This window comes from Natator depressus, chromosome 3 (genome assembly GCF_965152275.1).
Source record: "Natator depressus isolate rNatDep1 chromosome 3, rNatDep2.hap1, whole genome shotgun sequence".
Classification (NCBI taxonomy): Eukaryota; Metazoa; Chordata; order Testudines; family Cheloniidae; genus Natator; species Natator depressus.
Genome location: NC_134236.1, coordinates 158554947 through 158573022, shown reverse-complemented (window position 1 = coordinate 158573022; position 18076 = coordinate 158554947). Strand labels below are relative to the sequence as shown.

The window sequence follows — 18076 nt, the reverse complement described above, 5'->3', positions numbered from 1 at the left end:
CAGGCAAGGGCTGCTCCGTCCTACTCCTTGTTGCTGTTTCCCGGGGCTTCTTCCTACCCAGCCTTTCTCAGGCCTTCTCCCCCCTCCCGCAACTTCTCTAGTTTCAACCTTGTTTCAGGGGGCAGGACTCTCAGGTGCGCCTCCCACCCCGAATCCCCTAACAAAGTCCCAACATAAAAGTATAAACAAAAACCCACTTCCTCCCTCCTTGGGCTTGACTGTACATCCCTCTCAACTAGAGGCATCCCTCTCCCTGAAAGTCCAGTTCCTGCCCTTTTGTCAGGGCTTCCCACCAGAGCCAGCTCCTCTCCAATTCCTCTTCTGTGTCACCTGTGGCCATTTGTTCAGCCTCTTGCACTTAGGCAAGGATCCCAGGACTTGCTCTCCCCTTTGGCCTCCCTAATGTCTAATCCCAGAGAGTGACTGTTGACTCTCCCTCGGCAGCCCTCTTCTGCTCTAAAGCTTCCTGACTTTATGATCACCACCCAGCCCCTCCCCAGCTGCTAGCTGCTGAGCAGTGTTTAGAGACTAAAGCCTCTCTAGCCACGTCTACACTACCCGCCGGATCGGCGGGTAGTGATCGATCTATTGGGGATCGATAGACGCGATAAATAGACGCGATAAATCGATCCCCGATCGCTCTGCCATCGACTCCGGAACTCCACCACTGCAAGAGGCAGAAGCGGAGTCGATGGGGGAGCAGTGGCCTTTGATCCCGCGCCGCGAGGACGCGAAGTAAGTGATTCTAAGTCGATCTAAGATACGTCAACTTCAGCTACGCTATTCTCGTAGCTGAAGTTGCGTATCTTAGATCGATCCCGACCCCCAGTATAGACCAGGCCTGTGAATCTTTGATTGCATCTATGTGGAGGCTGCGAAGAGCTACAGTGAAATGGAGCTAATTTTTTGTTACCTGGCCAATGACACATGTTTTTGTGCGAGTTCCCCCTCCACTCCCACATAAATCAGTCCTTGGGGTGTGTTCCCACCATCCCAAATGTTAGCCAAATGAGTGTCAGATAGTTTGAACAAAATTGCCCTTCTTAGAAGCTCACCCATTTGCTTCAGCAGTGCCTCATTGTAAAAAAAATTATGCTAATTGTTGAAAGCAATCTACAAAATAATCAATACCTTATCTAGGTAGTGAGGATAGTAGAAGTAAGGGACCGCCTGGCTCAGGGGATTGGTAATGGTCTGTGGGGGAGCCTTTCACCTCTAGGTTGAACCCTACTTGAGACTGTTTACCACCTCACCATCATTGTCTGTGAAATGAGCTGGGGTTAGGTCTCAGACCAAGTCCTAGGGCTGCAGACAAGTGTCCGCAGCAGAAAGGCCCTCCACGTAAGTGGTCTCAACAGAAAATGACAGATCCTGGATAATAAGCTCCCCACACACTGCCAGAGATGTCTGTTCAGGTCACAGATGAGGCATTTTCTGGAGAAGGTTGCCCTCCTGTTGACTGTGCTTTACCTGTCTGAGCCTTTGGCCCACAGGGTTGTCAATCTAGCGCCTCTCAACAACACTGAATTCACATTACAAAAAAAAAAATCCTGCTCTCTGACGTACCAGAGACTCTGACCATAAAAGCCACTTAAATTATATCAGAGCAAAGGGGTCAATTCACACCTTTTCCCCTTTAAATAAGCCGTCTGATATAGGGGTATGGTTTTTAAAGAGTCCCTAGCTCAGCCTCTTGTTTTCTACTTGCAATGTGTGTGTCTGTGCCCACAAATAACTGCAGCCATAAGTACTCTGGGTTCAAGGAACACTTGGTTTTCATGGGCTACAGCAGACTTTCACAGTCACATCTCAGAAGGTTAACAGGTCATGATGCTGGCTGTCAAAGCTTCATTACCAACTGGTAATAAGAAATTACCTGTAATCATGCTGTCCACTTGTCACTCGTTTGCTAATTACAGTGCTCAGAACCTACTAGAGGCACAGAATGATAATGTGGCTACTGTACTTTTAGATTGTAGGGGCCTTTAGAAAGGCATATCCAGCATTCTTTTCCTCATGCTGCAGCTGCCAAGCCAGACTTCAGTGGCTGGGTGGGAGGGTAGCAAGTGTTGCTAAAACACACAATAAAAGCAAAGCCAGAACCAATTCTTTGACTGAGAAAGCCTTCCTGGGATGAAAGAAATTTGGAGGAGAAAGTGATTGCTTACCTCTATTTATTTTTTTTACCCCCTAAAGCTGCACTTCACCTCTGCCAGAGAAAAGTATGTAAAAGTAGTCTTTTTTTGCACTTTCAGACCCAATACAGATCTACTTTGTAATAGGATAAGAATCTCAAAGCATTTTACAAACATTATAACTAACCATTGCAACAGTTGACCAAAAGGTAGGCATTATCCCCATTTCATAAACAGGGAAACTGAGACACAGAGTGGCTGCTGTTACTTATCCATGGGCACAGATCAAATCAGTAGCAAAAGAACCCAGGACTTTTGTTTCCGGTCCCCTACTCTAACAAATAGGATACACCTCTTCCTGTGTGATAATGTCCTGCTTCCTATATACCCTAATTTCAACAGTTCCCCTTAACCAACACACATGAAATGGCTACATTGCTAATGTAGGTTTTGTTGGGTAATCATTTTGATCATGAAGTGTCAAAGTTTGTTATTGGCCTAGGTCCAGTTATGTAAGAGCAAGTAGGGATTTTCCCTTCACAAAATGAAATCAGCTTCTTGAAATTGATGGATATTAATAAAGAAAGCCTGGTTAGCTGTGTGTGAATGTTTAATTGTAGTGGAGCTGTTCTCTGTTTACTATGTAGCCTCAATTTATTTATTCTTTTCTAGTTCTTTATATGTTTCGGATGTTACCTGTATTGTTATATTTTTCTCTTCTCTCTTTCTTTTATGCTTCCTTTGCCTCCGTTTGTTCATCTTCAAAGTTTCACAAGGTAAGTTTTTCTTTTAAGTCTTCTCTTAACTTCCAGTGACTAAAATCCTGCTTTACCTACTCTGGGAAATTTCCACTGAAATCAATGAATGTTTGCCCCAGTTAAAGACCTTAGGATTCAGTTCAGCGTGTTTTACTCATTTTCAGTCAAAATCTGACTTTGCATGTGTGCTCCCAGTCCCCTAAGTAGGAGATCTCTACAAGCACAGCTGAGGGAGAGTTTGTCCCTGTGCATTTTTTCATAGGCCCAGTCTATACACAAAGCTGTCTCAGTTTACTTAAAGGTGTGGTGTTAAACTGATTTAGTTAAATCGGTGCAATTTTGTGTGTGACTCAATTTAATCCTAAAAGCTCTCGACACTAGAAACTTATACCACTTTAACTATACCGGTATGGTGAAGGGGTACAATCCCCCTAGTGTGGATGCAGTTATATTGGTATAAAGGTGCTTTATAATAGGATTGCTAGTTCTGTATGGGAAGGGGAATAGCTATATCAATATAAGGCACCTTTATATAGGTATAACTGCTTCCACACTAGGTCAATGCTGAAAACTTCTGTATTGGCATAGCTATATCAGGCAGGGGTGTGAAAAAAAGAAGAGGGTTTTTGTTAACCTAGATCACTGCATTCAGGGAGGTGGTGTTCCTGAGCTGACAGAAGAACCTCTGGCTGTGTGTACACTACAGGGCTATGGCAGCATAGCTATACCAGTATAGTCTCCAGATTGTAGACACATCCTAGGGTTTTTACTGGTATAACTACTTCCTTAAAAAAAAAAAAATCACACCCCTAACCAAAATAATTATACTAGGGTAGACCAGGCCTTATATTGGTTTACCTTGCATCTGTAAATTTAGAAGTGTAAGCTAAACTGATATAACCAAGAGTATCCACAAAGGAGTTTGTACTAGTCTAACTAAGTTGGTTTTTAAACTGATTTAAGTTAAATCAGTGCAATTTCTGTGCATAGAGAGGCCCTTAGTTTTTAGGATTTTTTGTCTTTTAATCTTGCCTTCAAACCTAATTCCCATGATCTAGCTAAGAAATGCAGAGGAAACCTTCCTTATGTACTTTGAAAGTGCTGTTTGGAAAAGCAGAATGTATTTCTGGTGTCTATTTATCCGCACAACATGTAGAACAAAACTGAAAATGGACGCAGAAATAGTAAAGAGTGCCAATCTCTTTTCTTTGCATCCCTTTATTACCTGAGATAGACCCAGGCTCCATAATTTGCACCTGGATCTGAATTTTTCTGATGTGCAGGGATGTTTCTATCGGGTTTCGTTTTTTAAATATCTCTCTCTGGCTATTACTTGTCATAAAAATTCCTCAAAGATACAGATTGGGACACTTTCCAGTAGTTTTCATTCACATTTGTATTCAAAGGGTTTTACGAACAGTGGAGTAAAGAAAATGAGAGTGGAAAGCTGTTTTAGGATTTAAATATTCCTCTGCAATGTTGGACATTTAAAAATTGCTTGAGATTCAGGAAGTTATATTGACCAGTCTAGTTTCACTGCCCAAGCTGGGGGGGAGGTGAAAAGGAAACGGCATTTTTAATTGTTTCATTTTAAACATTTCCATTGTTACTGGTGACACAGATAAGGACAATTATTTTCTTAAATAGATGAGCTCCACATTGATGCCATTATAATAACCATTGGCTCGATTGGAAAAACCAGGTGGTAATTCTGGTAAAGACTTTGTGACCACCTGGATAAAGTTAAAAGAACTAATGCCGCCATGGTCAAGTGCCATCAAGAGAAACAGGTGGAGAGAGGTTTTCCTGCCCCTCTCCCCTGACCGTAGCCATCTGGGGAGTAGTCACGGGGAATGGAGTTCTACCTGCAACTGTGCCCCAAATAGACTCCCAACTCAACCACCAGGTGTTGAAAAATAGCTACAAAGGTCCAAGTTCATGAGCACGTGTCAATGGCATCATCCAGGAGGGCAAATTCTGTGTTCCCAGGGGAATGAGACACAGGAACCCACGACACCATCTGGGAGGGCAGTTCTTGTGTTCCCAGGAAAAAGGTGGAAGAGAAGACGAGAAGCAGGGAAGAATAGGGGATTGGGTCCCAGCTCTTGGAGTGTCTAAAGCTGGGCACTGAAGTCCCCTGGTTGGACCCCTGCATTTCTATAGACCATTTGCGAGCACTAGGAAAAAGCCACTAGTGCATTGCTTCCTTGATGATGACATGAGCAAACAGTGACTGGTTACCTTTATCTGAGTAGGGTGGGCAAGGCCTGGGACGTAATGAGAGAAGCCTTTCCTACTCCTCTGTCTTATATCAGAATCCAGAAGCTACCCAGTGCAACTGATTTCTCCACTCCAACACCTTGCACTCTTACAAATCCATCAGCACAGCTGTGCCCTGATTATAATGCATGAGATTCTGATGTGCTAGTTCAGCAAGAGCACGGAAACATGGATGTCGAGGAAGGGAGCATGAAGGGATGAGCTCGCTGGTGGGGGCCTGAGATTTGTGTTCCAATCCTGGCCTATTAGCCCATAACCTAGGTCTCATCCTAACCTCGAGTGGATGTTTGTCCCCATCACCAGACCACCCTCCAATTTGGCACTGCTGGGGAGCTCTACGAGAGAGGGCCATGCCTGGAAAAAGCCAGGGGTATTTCAGCTAAGCCTGGAAGAGCAGCTGTCTAAGGGAGATTGCACACAGCTCCTGTATGGTTCTTGTTAGCAGGCTCTAGTGAGCACTAGCTTCATACAAGTTTAAATAAAAGAACATGCAGACTTTCCTTTAGCATCTCAGATGAAAGTATCACAAAAGTTATTAAGCCAGCCAGCAGTATCTGAATACTGCAGCTGCTGAAACGCCTTGGGAGTAATATTGACATTTTCATTCCCTTAACTCTGTCTTCCTCCTGAAAAATAATATACATGCATTCAATAATGTAGGCAGAAAAGTTCACATTTACAGGAAGGGGTGTGTGGACCACTGAATTTTGTCCCCATAGGCTCATCCGTTATTACCCCTGCCCCATATGCACCTCTGCAGTCTCTCCAGGATCTCTCAAGGCAGACCTGCCACTGCAGACTCTACAGTTACTAACACAGCAGGTGTAGTTAGACAGAGAGCCGGCAGTGGGGAAGACCAAAAAAGCCAGTCATGCGCCAGAAGAAATGTTGCCTCCAGGAAGTTGTGTGCCCTGTGACGCCCAGGGCACATGCCTCCAGATGGAGCAGGACAGCCATACCTAGGATGATGCTTGTCACCGCAGGGGAAACCTGCCAAAAAAATTGCTGTATTAAAACTAGTGCTATGGAAATCCTTCATTGTGAAAGCAGGGGAAAGTCACCTCTTTTCATTTTTGATGCAGGCCCTCTGCTTCCCTTCCAGAGAGTCACAGACCATTCAGCAAGCTGCTTGGAGCCAAATTTCAACCAAGACCTGGGCTGATTTATGGCTTTGGGTGGAAACCAGTCAAAATGGGGCCATTTTGCTTAAGCTTTGCTGGGGGCTGTAGGATGGGTTTGATTCCCCAATTTCAAAGCAAGGCTCATGGCGACGTAAACCCACATGCTCTGAATCTGGGGAAAATGTTTGGGAGCCCCCTGTGAACCAGAAGGGCTGAGGAAATCTCTGTTAGGGACACAGGGACCCTGTGGGCCAGTGTGGTTGCTGTTACAAGGGCAGGTTGTGGGGGGCGGGACATGCAGAAGGCAGCCAGAACGTTAACATTTGTGCTCCCTGAGTGCAATGGCACGTGGGCAAGGCCAGGGAAGCAAAGGCGCTCTGTTATTACTGTGCTGTGCTAGCTCCTACAGGCCCCAATCAGGACCCCACTGCGCTAGGTGCCGTACACACAGCTAACAAAAGACAGCCCCTCCCCCCAAGAGCGTATACTCTACGTTTATGATGAGGCAACAGGTGGATACAAGAAACAGACGGGGGAGCATGAGGTAACCGTGAGATGGTTACAGTCAGAACAATAAGCTGCAGTCCCAGCACGCCACTTGCCCAGGTTGCTGTCAAGTGTTTGTAGGCATCACATCAGAGGTGAGTTTTAAGGGGAGATTTGAAGGATAATAAAACATATCCCAAAGGGGAGCCTGGCTGCGCAGGATGGGGGCATTGCCAGTTCCCCTTGCCCTGTCTGCCCCCCAAACACTCTGAGGCCAGCCCGAGGGGAGGGAGCTGCAGCCACTGCTCCCCAGTGTACTTTGCACAATGTCCTAAGAGGCACTCTGAATCGGCTGGCTCTGCGTCCTGCAAACCATGCCTGCCAGTCAGCCCCAATGTACGTGTGGCTGCAAAAGCTATAACCCAGAGCCCATTTCCTGTCAGAACTGCGCATCAGAAAGGGCAATGACCAAGCTACCCCTAAATGGGCTAAGTCAGCAATGATTACTCCAAAAACAAGTCCCCCACTACCCATGCCCTTGCACAGGGGAAATAAATGAAAGAGAAAATTCTCTCTCTCCCCCTTCTTGGCTGACCAGTGGGATGGGTCCTGTTAAACCTGACCCATTGCTGATTGCTTGTTTGCAGCTCACCAAGGCTGTGGGCCATGAAACAACATTTTAATCATGTTCCCTTCCCACCCCACCCCACAGGCTACAAGGAACAGGGGATCCCACAGCAGCTGTAATGGCTGGGACAAGGGTGTTCCACGGAACGTGGTGTGTCTGTCAGCTGTGGGCACAAGGACCTTTCCACTTTCATTTTTCTTTTCTTTTGTTTTTTTGTTGTTTTTTTTTTTAAACCAATGCGTGCGTCTGTTCAGCGGAGCGGAGGTGCAGAGCAGCAGATGGAGACCTTCACTGATCCCTTTTAGAACCGGCGATGAGGCAAACATGACGTGGGTTAGGACTGGCACAGCCAGCACATCGTGATAGGCGGCCAGTCACGAGGAGGGAGGAAAACACTGGTAGAATGAGACGCTGCTGTGGAAGATGGCACTTGGGCTGGCGGTGAGAAGAGTGGGGATGCTGCTTTCTCCAGCTGCAGGGTGTGAAGCAGCTGGAGACATTTGCCCTCCTTGTAGTTGACATTAAAGGAGCCCAGCGGTGAACATCAAGATGAAGGAGATATTTATAGATATATGTCCAGTATGTAAAAGCCAAAGCTGAGTGGTACCTTGTTTCCTGAGAGTCCTTTCTTGACTGCTTCGTGATAACAGGGGCTCAGCTCAGCCTCTTCTGCTGTGTGTGTTTATGATGCTCACTGAACCTCTGTCGTTGCAGATGCTCTGACGTTTTGCTTGTGGCTGCTCTAAATCATACTTTACTGGTGACCCAGGCTGTGAATATGCCCTGCCTGCTTCTACCTGCTGAAAGAAGAGAAAAGACTTGACCTGCCACGAGCCAGTAACAAACTGGTTCTTACAAGAACTGGGTCGCCATGGTGTGACGTGTGCTTTGTGCGGGGGGGTGGGGGGATGGAGTGAGGTTTGTGCTGTCTAATGCTTCTGATTTAAACTGGTATTTACAGAGACTAAAATGCCAGTGAAAGAGACTTGTGGATAAATAGCACCATACTGTGGGAGTTAATATAATTATTGTGTGTGTTTTGTTGCCTGTGTTGCATGATACAGTGGTCTTGATCCTCTTCCAAGGGGACAAGTGCCCATATTTCAAAGACGACTGCAACAGATGGCACTAACTGGACACCATGTTAGCAGTCTTGGCCACTCACTGGAGCATGGAAAATTAACTACCCTTTCAAGCCTAGAGTGGTGGTCCCTCCAGGTCAGGGTTGAGCCATATTGGTATTGTGAAACACTGCCACTGACTAGCCTTCAAATAGATGCAGCATAAAGAAAGGACTTAATTCTCCAGGCCCCTCCATCCAGCACACCAGAATGAAATTCATGGGAAGATTGATGGCCTGACATTCAGAGGTGTGTGGGTGCTCAGTACTTCTGAATATCAGGCTCATAGTGCACTGTGAACAATGGACAGAACCATGTTTGCCAGTCACTTTCCCTCTATGAGAAGATGATGAGAGGAGCCATTCAGAAACAAAATCATACTGCCATTCCCACCCTCTGGGAACTATCCTTTCAGCAAACTAGTTAAAAATCCCCACAGCCTTAAGCGAGACACATCAAAACAGAGACATGTCCAAGTGCAAGACTCCTCAGTAACTCTCTCATACACACCTCTCTTTGTTTCATAGTTAAGAGAACCAGTGGGAGAGGGGCTAGGGCATGAAATCCCCCCTCCACATAGCTTTCTATCCAGATCTCCCTCTCCCTGTTTGCTTTTAGATCATGCTGTGGTTTTTCAGAGCCAACAGATCCGTTCAGTTAGAATGACCTTTGTTCTAGTTTAAAGAGAACAAAGAACAAAAGTAAAGTCTCTATGATGGAGCACCTGTGGCAGATGTGGGTGCCCTCTATAAAAGTCTGCACTGGACTGAACACAAAAATGGCTGCCTGGCTCTGCAGAGAGTCAAGTCCTTCCAGATTTAAAGTGGTAGGGCTCAGAAAACCAAGAAATAACAGTTACATAGTTATATACACCACAGCCACAGCCCCTCTCTCCAGACTGAGATGTGTCCTGCATTTTGTAGACCTGTATGTAAATAACTACCACAGGTAGCATGGATGGGACAGTAACTAATTTCAACACTATTGTCACTACAAAGCAGGTAGCTCAGACCATCTCTAATCTCAAATGCTCTTCTCCCAGCTGTAACTGGGCAGCTTGTCTTCATTGAAGGCTGTGTCCATTCTTCTTCTCAGAAGCCAGGGTTTCCTCCCTCCCCTGCCCATCACCCTCACATCCTCCTGCTCCTATCAGGGTTTCACCAGTGCATTTCACTCATCTTTTTCTGGATTTCAGAAATAACTAAGACAGCTCCTCAGTGCATGCATCAGAAAGCTTTCAGGAGGGGAGACACCCGTGTACTCACTGCACTTCTCTATACTCAGAAAAAAGCACTTCTCCCATGGTCATGGGGCAGGCATAATTTAAGGTCCTGCTCCCATTGACTTCAGCAGAAGCTGGAACCAGATTATTATTCTTTTAGTACCAGTCAAAATAATTCAGGCTTACCCATCATCTACATAAAAACCTTCCTATCCCACCGAGCTGATCCAACTCTCCTTCAGTCCACCCTCTCACGGCAGGTCTACACTGGTTTCTAAAACCCACAGCAGACATTCTCAGAGCCCAGATCCACAGACTCATGTTCACACTACAGTGCTAAAAACAGCTGTGTAGACATTCAGGCTCAGGCTGGAGCTTAAGATCTGAAGCCCATCTCCCTCCCAGCCTGAGTGGTAATGTCTACACGGCTGTTCTTAGTGCCATAGCACGAGCCCAAGTCATAGACTTTAAGGCCAGAAGGAAGCATTATGATCATCTAGTCTGACCTCCTGCACAGCACAATCCACAGAACCCCTACCCATCCACTCCTGTAATAGGTCCCTAACCTCTGGCTGAGTCACTGAAGTCCTCAAATCTTGATGTAAAGACTTCAAGTTACAGCGCATGCCCCATTTACTCTCATTCAAACCAGCAAGTGACCCGTGCTGCAGAGGAAGGTGACCTCCCTCCCTGAGTCCTTCACAACTCCAAATATAGTGATCAGTTTGACCCACCAGCCAAACACCTGGGAACGAATTGTCTCTAGTAACTCAGAGCCCTCCCCATCTAGTGTCCCATTTCCAGCCACTGGAGATATTTGCTGCTAGCAGTTGCAGGTGGGCCATATGCCATTGTAGGTAACCTCATTGTACCGCCCCCTCTATAAACATGTGAAGCCCAGTCTTGAAACAAGTTAGGTTTCGTTGCCCCCCAATGCTCCCCTTGGAAGGCTGTGTCTGCACTTCACTCCTTTGATGGTTAGTAACCTTTGCTTAATTTCAAGCCTGAACTTATTGATAGCCAGTTTATACCCATTTGTTCTTGTACCAGCATTGGCCCTTAACTTAAATAACTGTTCTCTCTCCCTGCTATTTATTCCTCTGGTGTATTTATAGAAAGCAATCATATCTCCCCTCAGCCTTTGTTTTGTTAGGCTAAACAAGCCAAGCTCCTTAAGTCTCCTCTCATAAGGCAGGTTCTCCGTCCCTCTGATCATCCTAGGAGCCTTTCTCTGTGCCTGTTCCAGTTTGAATTCATCTTTTTTAAACATAGGAGTCAAAAATTGCACACAGTATTCCAGATGAGGCCTCACCAGTGCGCTGTGTAATGGTAAGAAGACTTTTCTATCTCTACTAGCAATACCTTGCCTAGATCTGGCCTCTGAGACTTGCTGCAGTGAGTGTAGACGTACTCAGAGACCAGGCATGGGAAAATAGATCAGCATTTCAGTCAACAAACTGCACCAATGGGCAATAGGTTGAGGATCTGTCAGACATGGAAAGGAAGGAGAGTGAGTTCAAGAGTCCAGGAACCTTCTCTGAAATTTTCTAAGTCTCTTCCATTTAAACCTGGAGGCTGTTAGCTCAAGTACTTTAGCTGATCTCAACTGACTTGATATCACACATGGAGACTGCAAAAGAGTCTATCTATCAGGAGCCAAATCCTTAATATAAACAATGGATTTTATGTAGTTATATATTTATTAGGCCCAATTTTTGCTGGGTCTATATTTTAGGCACACACAGACACTACCTGGTGTGTAAACACCAAGCTAGGAAGACCTCTAACCAGCCAACGTGCTCACACGAATGCAGGGTTTACATGTGAAAATGTAGACGTTTGGCTGAAAATGCGTCCCCCTATGTCTGTATCACATGGGGAAGGGGGACGCAGCATTTGATTAGTTTGGGAGGGTGGACAAGCCTGTTTCATCTGGTTCTTCAAGCACAACTGGCACAAATTCATAAAAAGGAGTGGTATTGGGGACAGCTCCCTCAGGATAAGATCAAACAGCACTAGATTGGCAGAAGATCAACCAACAGATTAGCTTTGCTTGCTATAACGGAGCTCCCTGAGCTAGCCCTTCATGTGGCCTGGCTGAATGCTAACAATAACACTTTTTGCCTGTAGATCTCAGAGCCCTTTATGAATGTAGGAATCATTACCTCCAATTTACCAATGAGAAACTGAGGCACAGGGAAGTCAAAAGAGTTGACCAAGATTATACAACAAGCCCATGGCCTTGGCCTGATGCCCTATGCATTGGACCACATTGCTAAGCTAAATACCTAGTATTTTATACTCTATATTAAAGATAAATAAATATCCTTTATTAAAATGTGGCTGCTGTGCATGGCTAGAATTCGCCTCTCAACTCTGCACTGCAGAGAAGAGATCTGCAGAGTGGAGCAGAGAGGAAAGTTTTGCCCTTAAAATTTTGGAGGAAGGTAGCTTTAAAAAACAAAACACCAACTCTGGAGAGGTTTTTTTTTAAAAATCACACAATACAGACAGCAGCAAAGTGGGTTTGTTTGAGTGATAGGTGCCAGTTTTTGCTTCTCCTTAACGTGCTGCTAGGAGTGATTAACAAAGAAAACTGCTATCGTTGTCATTACGCAACACTCAGGCAGAGAGATGGTTACTTCGCTTTGCCCCTTAGAAAGTTCCACAACAGCAGCATGTTAAAAATCAAGGCCCAGTTAATCATTGGTGAATTACACTGGAAATGTTACCAAAGTATCATGTGAATCACCTGTCTTAATGCTAAGTGATAAAATCATCAGGATTACTATTACTACAGGAGTACTTGTGGCACCTTAGAGACTAACCAGTTTATTTGAGCATGAGCTTTCGTGAGCTACAGCTCACTTCATCGGATGCATAGCATATCGTGGAAACTGCAGAAGACATTATATACACACAGAGACCATGAAACAAAACTTCCTCCCACCCCACTGTCCTGCTGGTAACAGCTTATCTAAAGTGATCATCAGGGAGGGCCATTTCCAGCACAAATCCAGGTTTTCTCACCCTTCCCCCCCCCCCCCCCCAGACACACATACAAACATACTCTCCAGCAGGAGAGTGAGTTTGTATGTGTGTCTGTGTGGGGGGGGGGGAGGGGGAAGGGTGAGAAAACCTGGATTTGTGCTGGAAATGGCCCTCCCTGATGATCACTTTAGATAAGCTGTTACCAGCAGGACAGTGGGGTGGGAGGAAGTTTTGTTTCATGGTCTCTGTGTGTATATAATGTCTTCTGCAGTTTCCACGATATGCTATGCATCCGATGAAGTGAGCTGTAGCTCACGAAAGCTCATGCTCAAATAAACTGGTTAGTCTCTAAGGTGCCACAAGTACTCCTTTTCTTTTTTCTTTTTACGAATACAGACTAACACGGCTGTTACTCTGAAACCTATTACTACAGGAATTACCCACAGGAATTCTCCTCAGAATTTAAGTCTTTCTGGTAATTTATACCAACTAGAATACATTACTGCATGGCTGCTCATTATTCACTGATCAATACTATAATAGTCCCGTGCACTTCTTAGCTTCTTCAGTCTCAAAGAACTCTACAAATATTAAAGAATTAAGCTTCAGAACACCCTGACAGATAGGTGTAACATTGTGGATTTCGGGCTTGTCTTCACATCCAGCGCTACAGCAGTGCAGCTGCACCAATGCAGCTGCACTGCTGTGATATTTCAACAAAGACAGTACTACGCTGAGCTATTTAATCCACTTCCCTGAGAGGTGGTAGCTATGTCGGCCGAAGAAGCTCTCCCATTGACATAGCGCTGTCTACACGGGGGGTAGAGAAGTATAACTGTGTCGCCCAGGAGTGTGGATTTTTCACACCCCTGAGCGCTGTAGTTATACTGATATAGGTGTGTAGTGTCAACCTGGCCTTAGTCCTCACCTACTGTCCTATAGAATATGATCCCCCTTTTACAGCTGGGGAAACTGAGGCATAGACCTCACCACGGTCAGAGAGTGAGTCTATGGTGCACCCAAGAACAACTCTACTGTCATGCTCTGGCTACTGGGAATTGCTCTTGGTCTGGGTACCTAGTTTCATTGCAACTAGTGGTTGACCCAATTCAAAGGGCTCAGTGATTCATCCGAGGTGAGGGTGTAACTTAGAGCCCTCTGATTCTCGATAGTTTCAGTAGCTCAGAGATGAGGCAATAGTACAAACCCTCTAGATGCTGCTCTTACCTTTGGAGTCTGAACATTTGCATGCTTTCTTTGGAAATCAGTTTGGAAAACCTCAGTGTTGTAAACAGACCAGTGCTGCCACAGGACACTAAATTGCCCACGGACATGTCTCCTGTGACACCAGGTACAAGACTCTAGATCCAGCCAACAGATGCCTCTGGCACAACTGTTGGGTCTGACATGCTGGAATTCAGGACGCCTCAGAAAGTCTCTTGGTACCAAAAGGTGATAAAGGATTTAGCAGCTTGTCTGCATTGCTGAGGTTTTGCCGGTCTCTTTTTTGTCTAATGTTCGGTGTTTTCCATCGTGCATTCTAGCAAGGACAGGAAAATGGGATTAATCAGGGGATAGTTGCTATGGAAATGTTGAACTCAGAGGGGATGCCTTGTATCTTCTGAGACTGCAGTGTTTTAATTATGCCTGTGTCTTGGCTGCTTTTATTGCGTTAGTGATGTTGGCATAGACAGCATCATGCATTGCATAAACAGGCTATAGGCTGTATAATTTACATGCAAGTTCTGGTGTTTTGTTAAAATTCCATAGCCATTGAGCTGTTTTATCAGATTGACTGAGGCAGAAAAGCAGCCAACTTGCCATTCAAGAAGTTGTGAAATATTTAAGATGAAGCGATGTTGAGCCCTGCTTGTGACACACAAAAGGCAATTTTTTTGCCTGGCACCTTATATTTGCTTAATCAATTTTAATTAGTAACAAACAAGATCATTCCAGCTGGTGCCGTTTATTGTTGATGCACCTTATTGGCTAGTGATTCTCAACGGCGACTGGAGAACAAGCACAGAATTGGATTTTCCTCAAAGTACCACCGTTCAAATAAATAATCGCCTCATTCCCATCTAATTGCTCTGACTAAAAGGTGAGTCTGTCTGGTTTTGGAGGCAGTACAACCTGAAGGAATGCAGCCAGGACTGGGAGTGAGGACACCCTGAGTTCTGCCACCGATTAATTAAGTGGCCTTGGGAAAATTGCTTCACTTCTCTGTCTCATTGTCTCCCTCAGCTGTAAAGTGGGGGTAATACCTCATTGAGCACTTGTGAAGATTGACTAGGTAGGGCCAAATCCTGCTCTCAGTTGTACAGTTCCAATTCCCATTGCACCATTAACCCTCCAGATCTGAACTTTCCCAAAGTTGAGATCTGAGGTTTTAGTCTGGGCCACTGTATAGGGCAGGGCCAGCCATGAAGTTTGGGTCTGGATCAAGATGTCCCAGTGTTTAGAGTTGAGGGTTCTGTTCATTCCCATCTCCCACCCTACCCTGCCCTCCCCCCCCCCCCCACACACACACACAATATGAGAAGAATGAGCCTGACAAAGTAGCACAATTCTCCCTTAAATCTGGAAGCAGGAGACAGGATCTGAAGGATCCCCAATGGCCTCCCTGTCCTGTCCAGCTAATTGCAGCATTGTGACTTTCCCATTTGAGCTGAGGTAGGGACTAGGCTGCTTGTTCTGCCATATAAACAAGGGTCTTTGTAATCACAGCACTATCCCTTCAGCTCCCTTCTGAACTGGGCTGCTTTGGTTTGTGACTGATATTTACCCAATGTGAGACCAGGAGGGACAACCTTCCCTTCCAGCATAGGACTATTGGAACAAGGAGAAACACTGCTTCCTAAGAATCTGAGCAAGGAACAGAGCCTAGCAACCCTACTGTATGTAGGTCATTGGAAAGAGCTGAATACCACTCCCTTTTTGGATGGCACTCAAAACCCTCCCGTAGGCCAGGAGGCCTCACTGGACCCCACAACTTCTAAGTATTCGGCTCTCATCAAAGTCCTAAAGTTGCTCATAAACAGAGAGAATTTCAAGTACTTACAGAAGGGAAGCTAGTGTCAACTCATAAATGAAAGCTAAATATTGGTCCTGGATTCAATTCCTGTAATGAAAAGAATCATACAGGGAAAACTCATAAATGCTCATTTGGAGGGTGATTTTTTCCCTCCGTATGAGTGGAGAGGGTTTGCTGGTTGTGGGTTTTTGTTTTTTTTTTTTTTTGGGGGGGGGGGTTGGATTCATCACCCGGAGCTTTTATGCCTCCTTCTGAAAAAACTGCAGCAGAGGAAGGCTGCCTCCCCCAACATGCCAGCAGGCAATGTGGGTTTGATCATTCGCCTGTTGTCAGTGGGAGAAATACAAATGCTTCATTTCACTAACTCCTGCCACACCATGTTACTCAGGTTACCTGCAAAATGCCCAGCTCCTTGTGAGAAAAACTAGGAAACAGGAACCTCAGTCAAATTTTTAGTGCTTCCACCAAAACGCTGCCAGTCAAATATTTCCTAATTTCATAGTCTCAGTAAAGAAAACCCCTAAAGCCTGTGACTTTGTCTGCTGTTGATCTCTGTATAATCTACTGTTTATCTGATCTACATTTCTAATGTGCACAGCGCCAGGGTAGATAGATGTCATTTTCCCTTTATAAATATGAATGTGTTTGAGATGAAAGTTTTACAAGGGGGACAGCACTTGTCTCTTCTGCATCACCATTTGCCTGAAGGCATGAGAGTGCACCAAAATGTTACCTGTGATATTTCTCAACATAACAACAAGGGCTTTCAAAGGGGCTTTATTGCGGTGGTTCCTTAGTACTTGTAACTCCAGTTTCTTTCTTCCTATCCCAATGGTCCTGTCTACCAGGGATCAGAGTGCTCGGACCGGACATGGATATTGGGGTGTTCCAGACTGCCATCTCAGAGTGCTCTCACATCTGAATGGGAGGTGGCAGACACTGACTAATACAAGAACTTGGTTGATCTGGACATCTGGCAAATCAATCCATTTGCCTGAAAAGGTTGAGGAGTGCTGTTCAAGCACACAGGAAAATGAGATCAATGGTTATAAGTATAGGATCCTTTTGTCTGTGCTATGTCCTGTACTTTCTTTAAAAAAACGCATGCGCCTTAAGTTTGTGAAAGGGAATGCACAACTGAATAAAAAACCCTCTAGGTGCTGATGTAAATTGTCCCTGTGCTCATCTCTCTCTGCTGCATGAAGCGTGCAAGATCTTTTGGGAGAACTTCTGTTTTAATGCACTGCACAGATCACATGTATTTAAGCTGGAGAACCACAAACCAGTCAAAAAAGCTAGGTTTTACCCCCACTCCATTTCCACCATATTTATTTTGGGCATTGCAGCTGCATATCAAAATACACTGTGCCACTCCATTGTAGTGACATAGAATATCATAGCAAGCGACAGCGAGGGTAGAAGTCAGAACCTTCTATGCCACAAACACAAGTCTTTTCCCATTTTAGCCAAAAGAACACATCTGTTGGATGTACAGCAGCAATAAGAGCTTAGAGACACTTAGGATCCAGCCACGAGAAGACATAACCTTAAGACTCAAATAGGTGTGACATTCCATCCTGGAGAAAGCAGTGCTTTCTTACTCATGCCCCTACCAGCCAGTATTGACAATATTTCAGTAAACTTGTACATCCAGCTTTCCTCCATGTTCAAGCAAACACCTATACATGTCCAGGTAATGCTGCAATTCATTGTCCCAATCAGGACCACATTATGTGTTATCTCCCCTTATGTGCAACTGATCTGATGTGAAATCAGATTATACCCACAAGTCAGTTTTAAATTATTTCTAATGACCTCCACTGTACACCTAGGACCCATACCTTTTCCTCTTGATCATCTGTATTTATTGCTAGGGCTAAGCTAGGATTAACTGATCGGTAGTCCTGTGTATCAGTGAACAAGCCAAAGGAAAACTATGTTTCCTATTTTCTTCCCAGGATGAAAGAGTAAAATGTGGGGGGAAATCTACAGTGAAGACAAGCAAATAACTATTAGGAAGGTCTCCACACAGGTTCAAATTGTGCTTTCATTTAACACTGGTAAATCCAAAGTAATTCACTGAACCAAATTCTTCTCTCAGTTACAAGGATGCTATTCTCGTTGAGTTAATCGGGAATAGTATGCTTGCAACTCAAAGAAGGATTTGGTCCATTGACTTCACTGGAGTTGTTCTGGAATTACACTAATATAACAAGCTGCAGAACATGGCCTATACTGGGTCTCCTGAAAGGTTAGCAAGAGCTCCTGAAGTGAACTTCTTCAGCAAGTATTTGCACAAG

At 45.0% G+C, this 18076-nt stretch overlaps 1 protein-coding gene across 2 annotated transcripts in view; it reads left to right on the top strand.

Annotated features, from left to right (window-relative positions):
• Positions 1-12636, top strand: part of STUM (stum, mechanosensory transduction mediator homolog) — a 78214-nt gene extending 65578 nt beyond the window's left edge. Inside the window, exons 3-4 of one of the 2 annotated variants that reach the window (XM_074949167.1) lie at positions 2871-2911; positions 7663-12636. In XM_074949167.1, coding sequence (XP_074805268.1) covers positions 2871-2911; positions 7663-7703 — 82 coding nt within the window. In that variant the 3' untranslated portion in view covers positions 7704-12636. The remainder of the gene's footprint in view (positions 1-2870; positions 2912-7662) is intronic. The other variant, XM_074949168.1, reaches the window with a different exon arrangement.
• The last annotated feature ends 5440 nt before the right edge of the window (positions 12637-18076 follow it).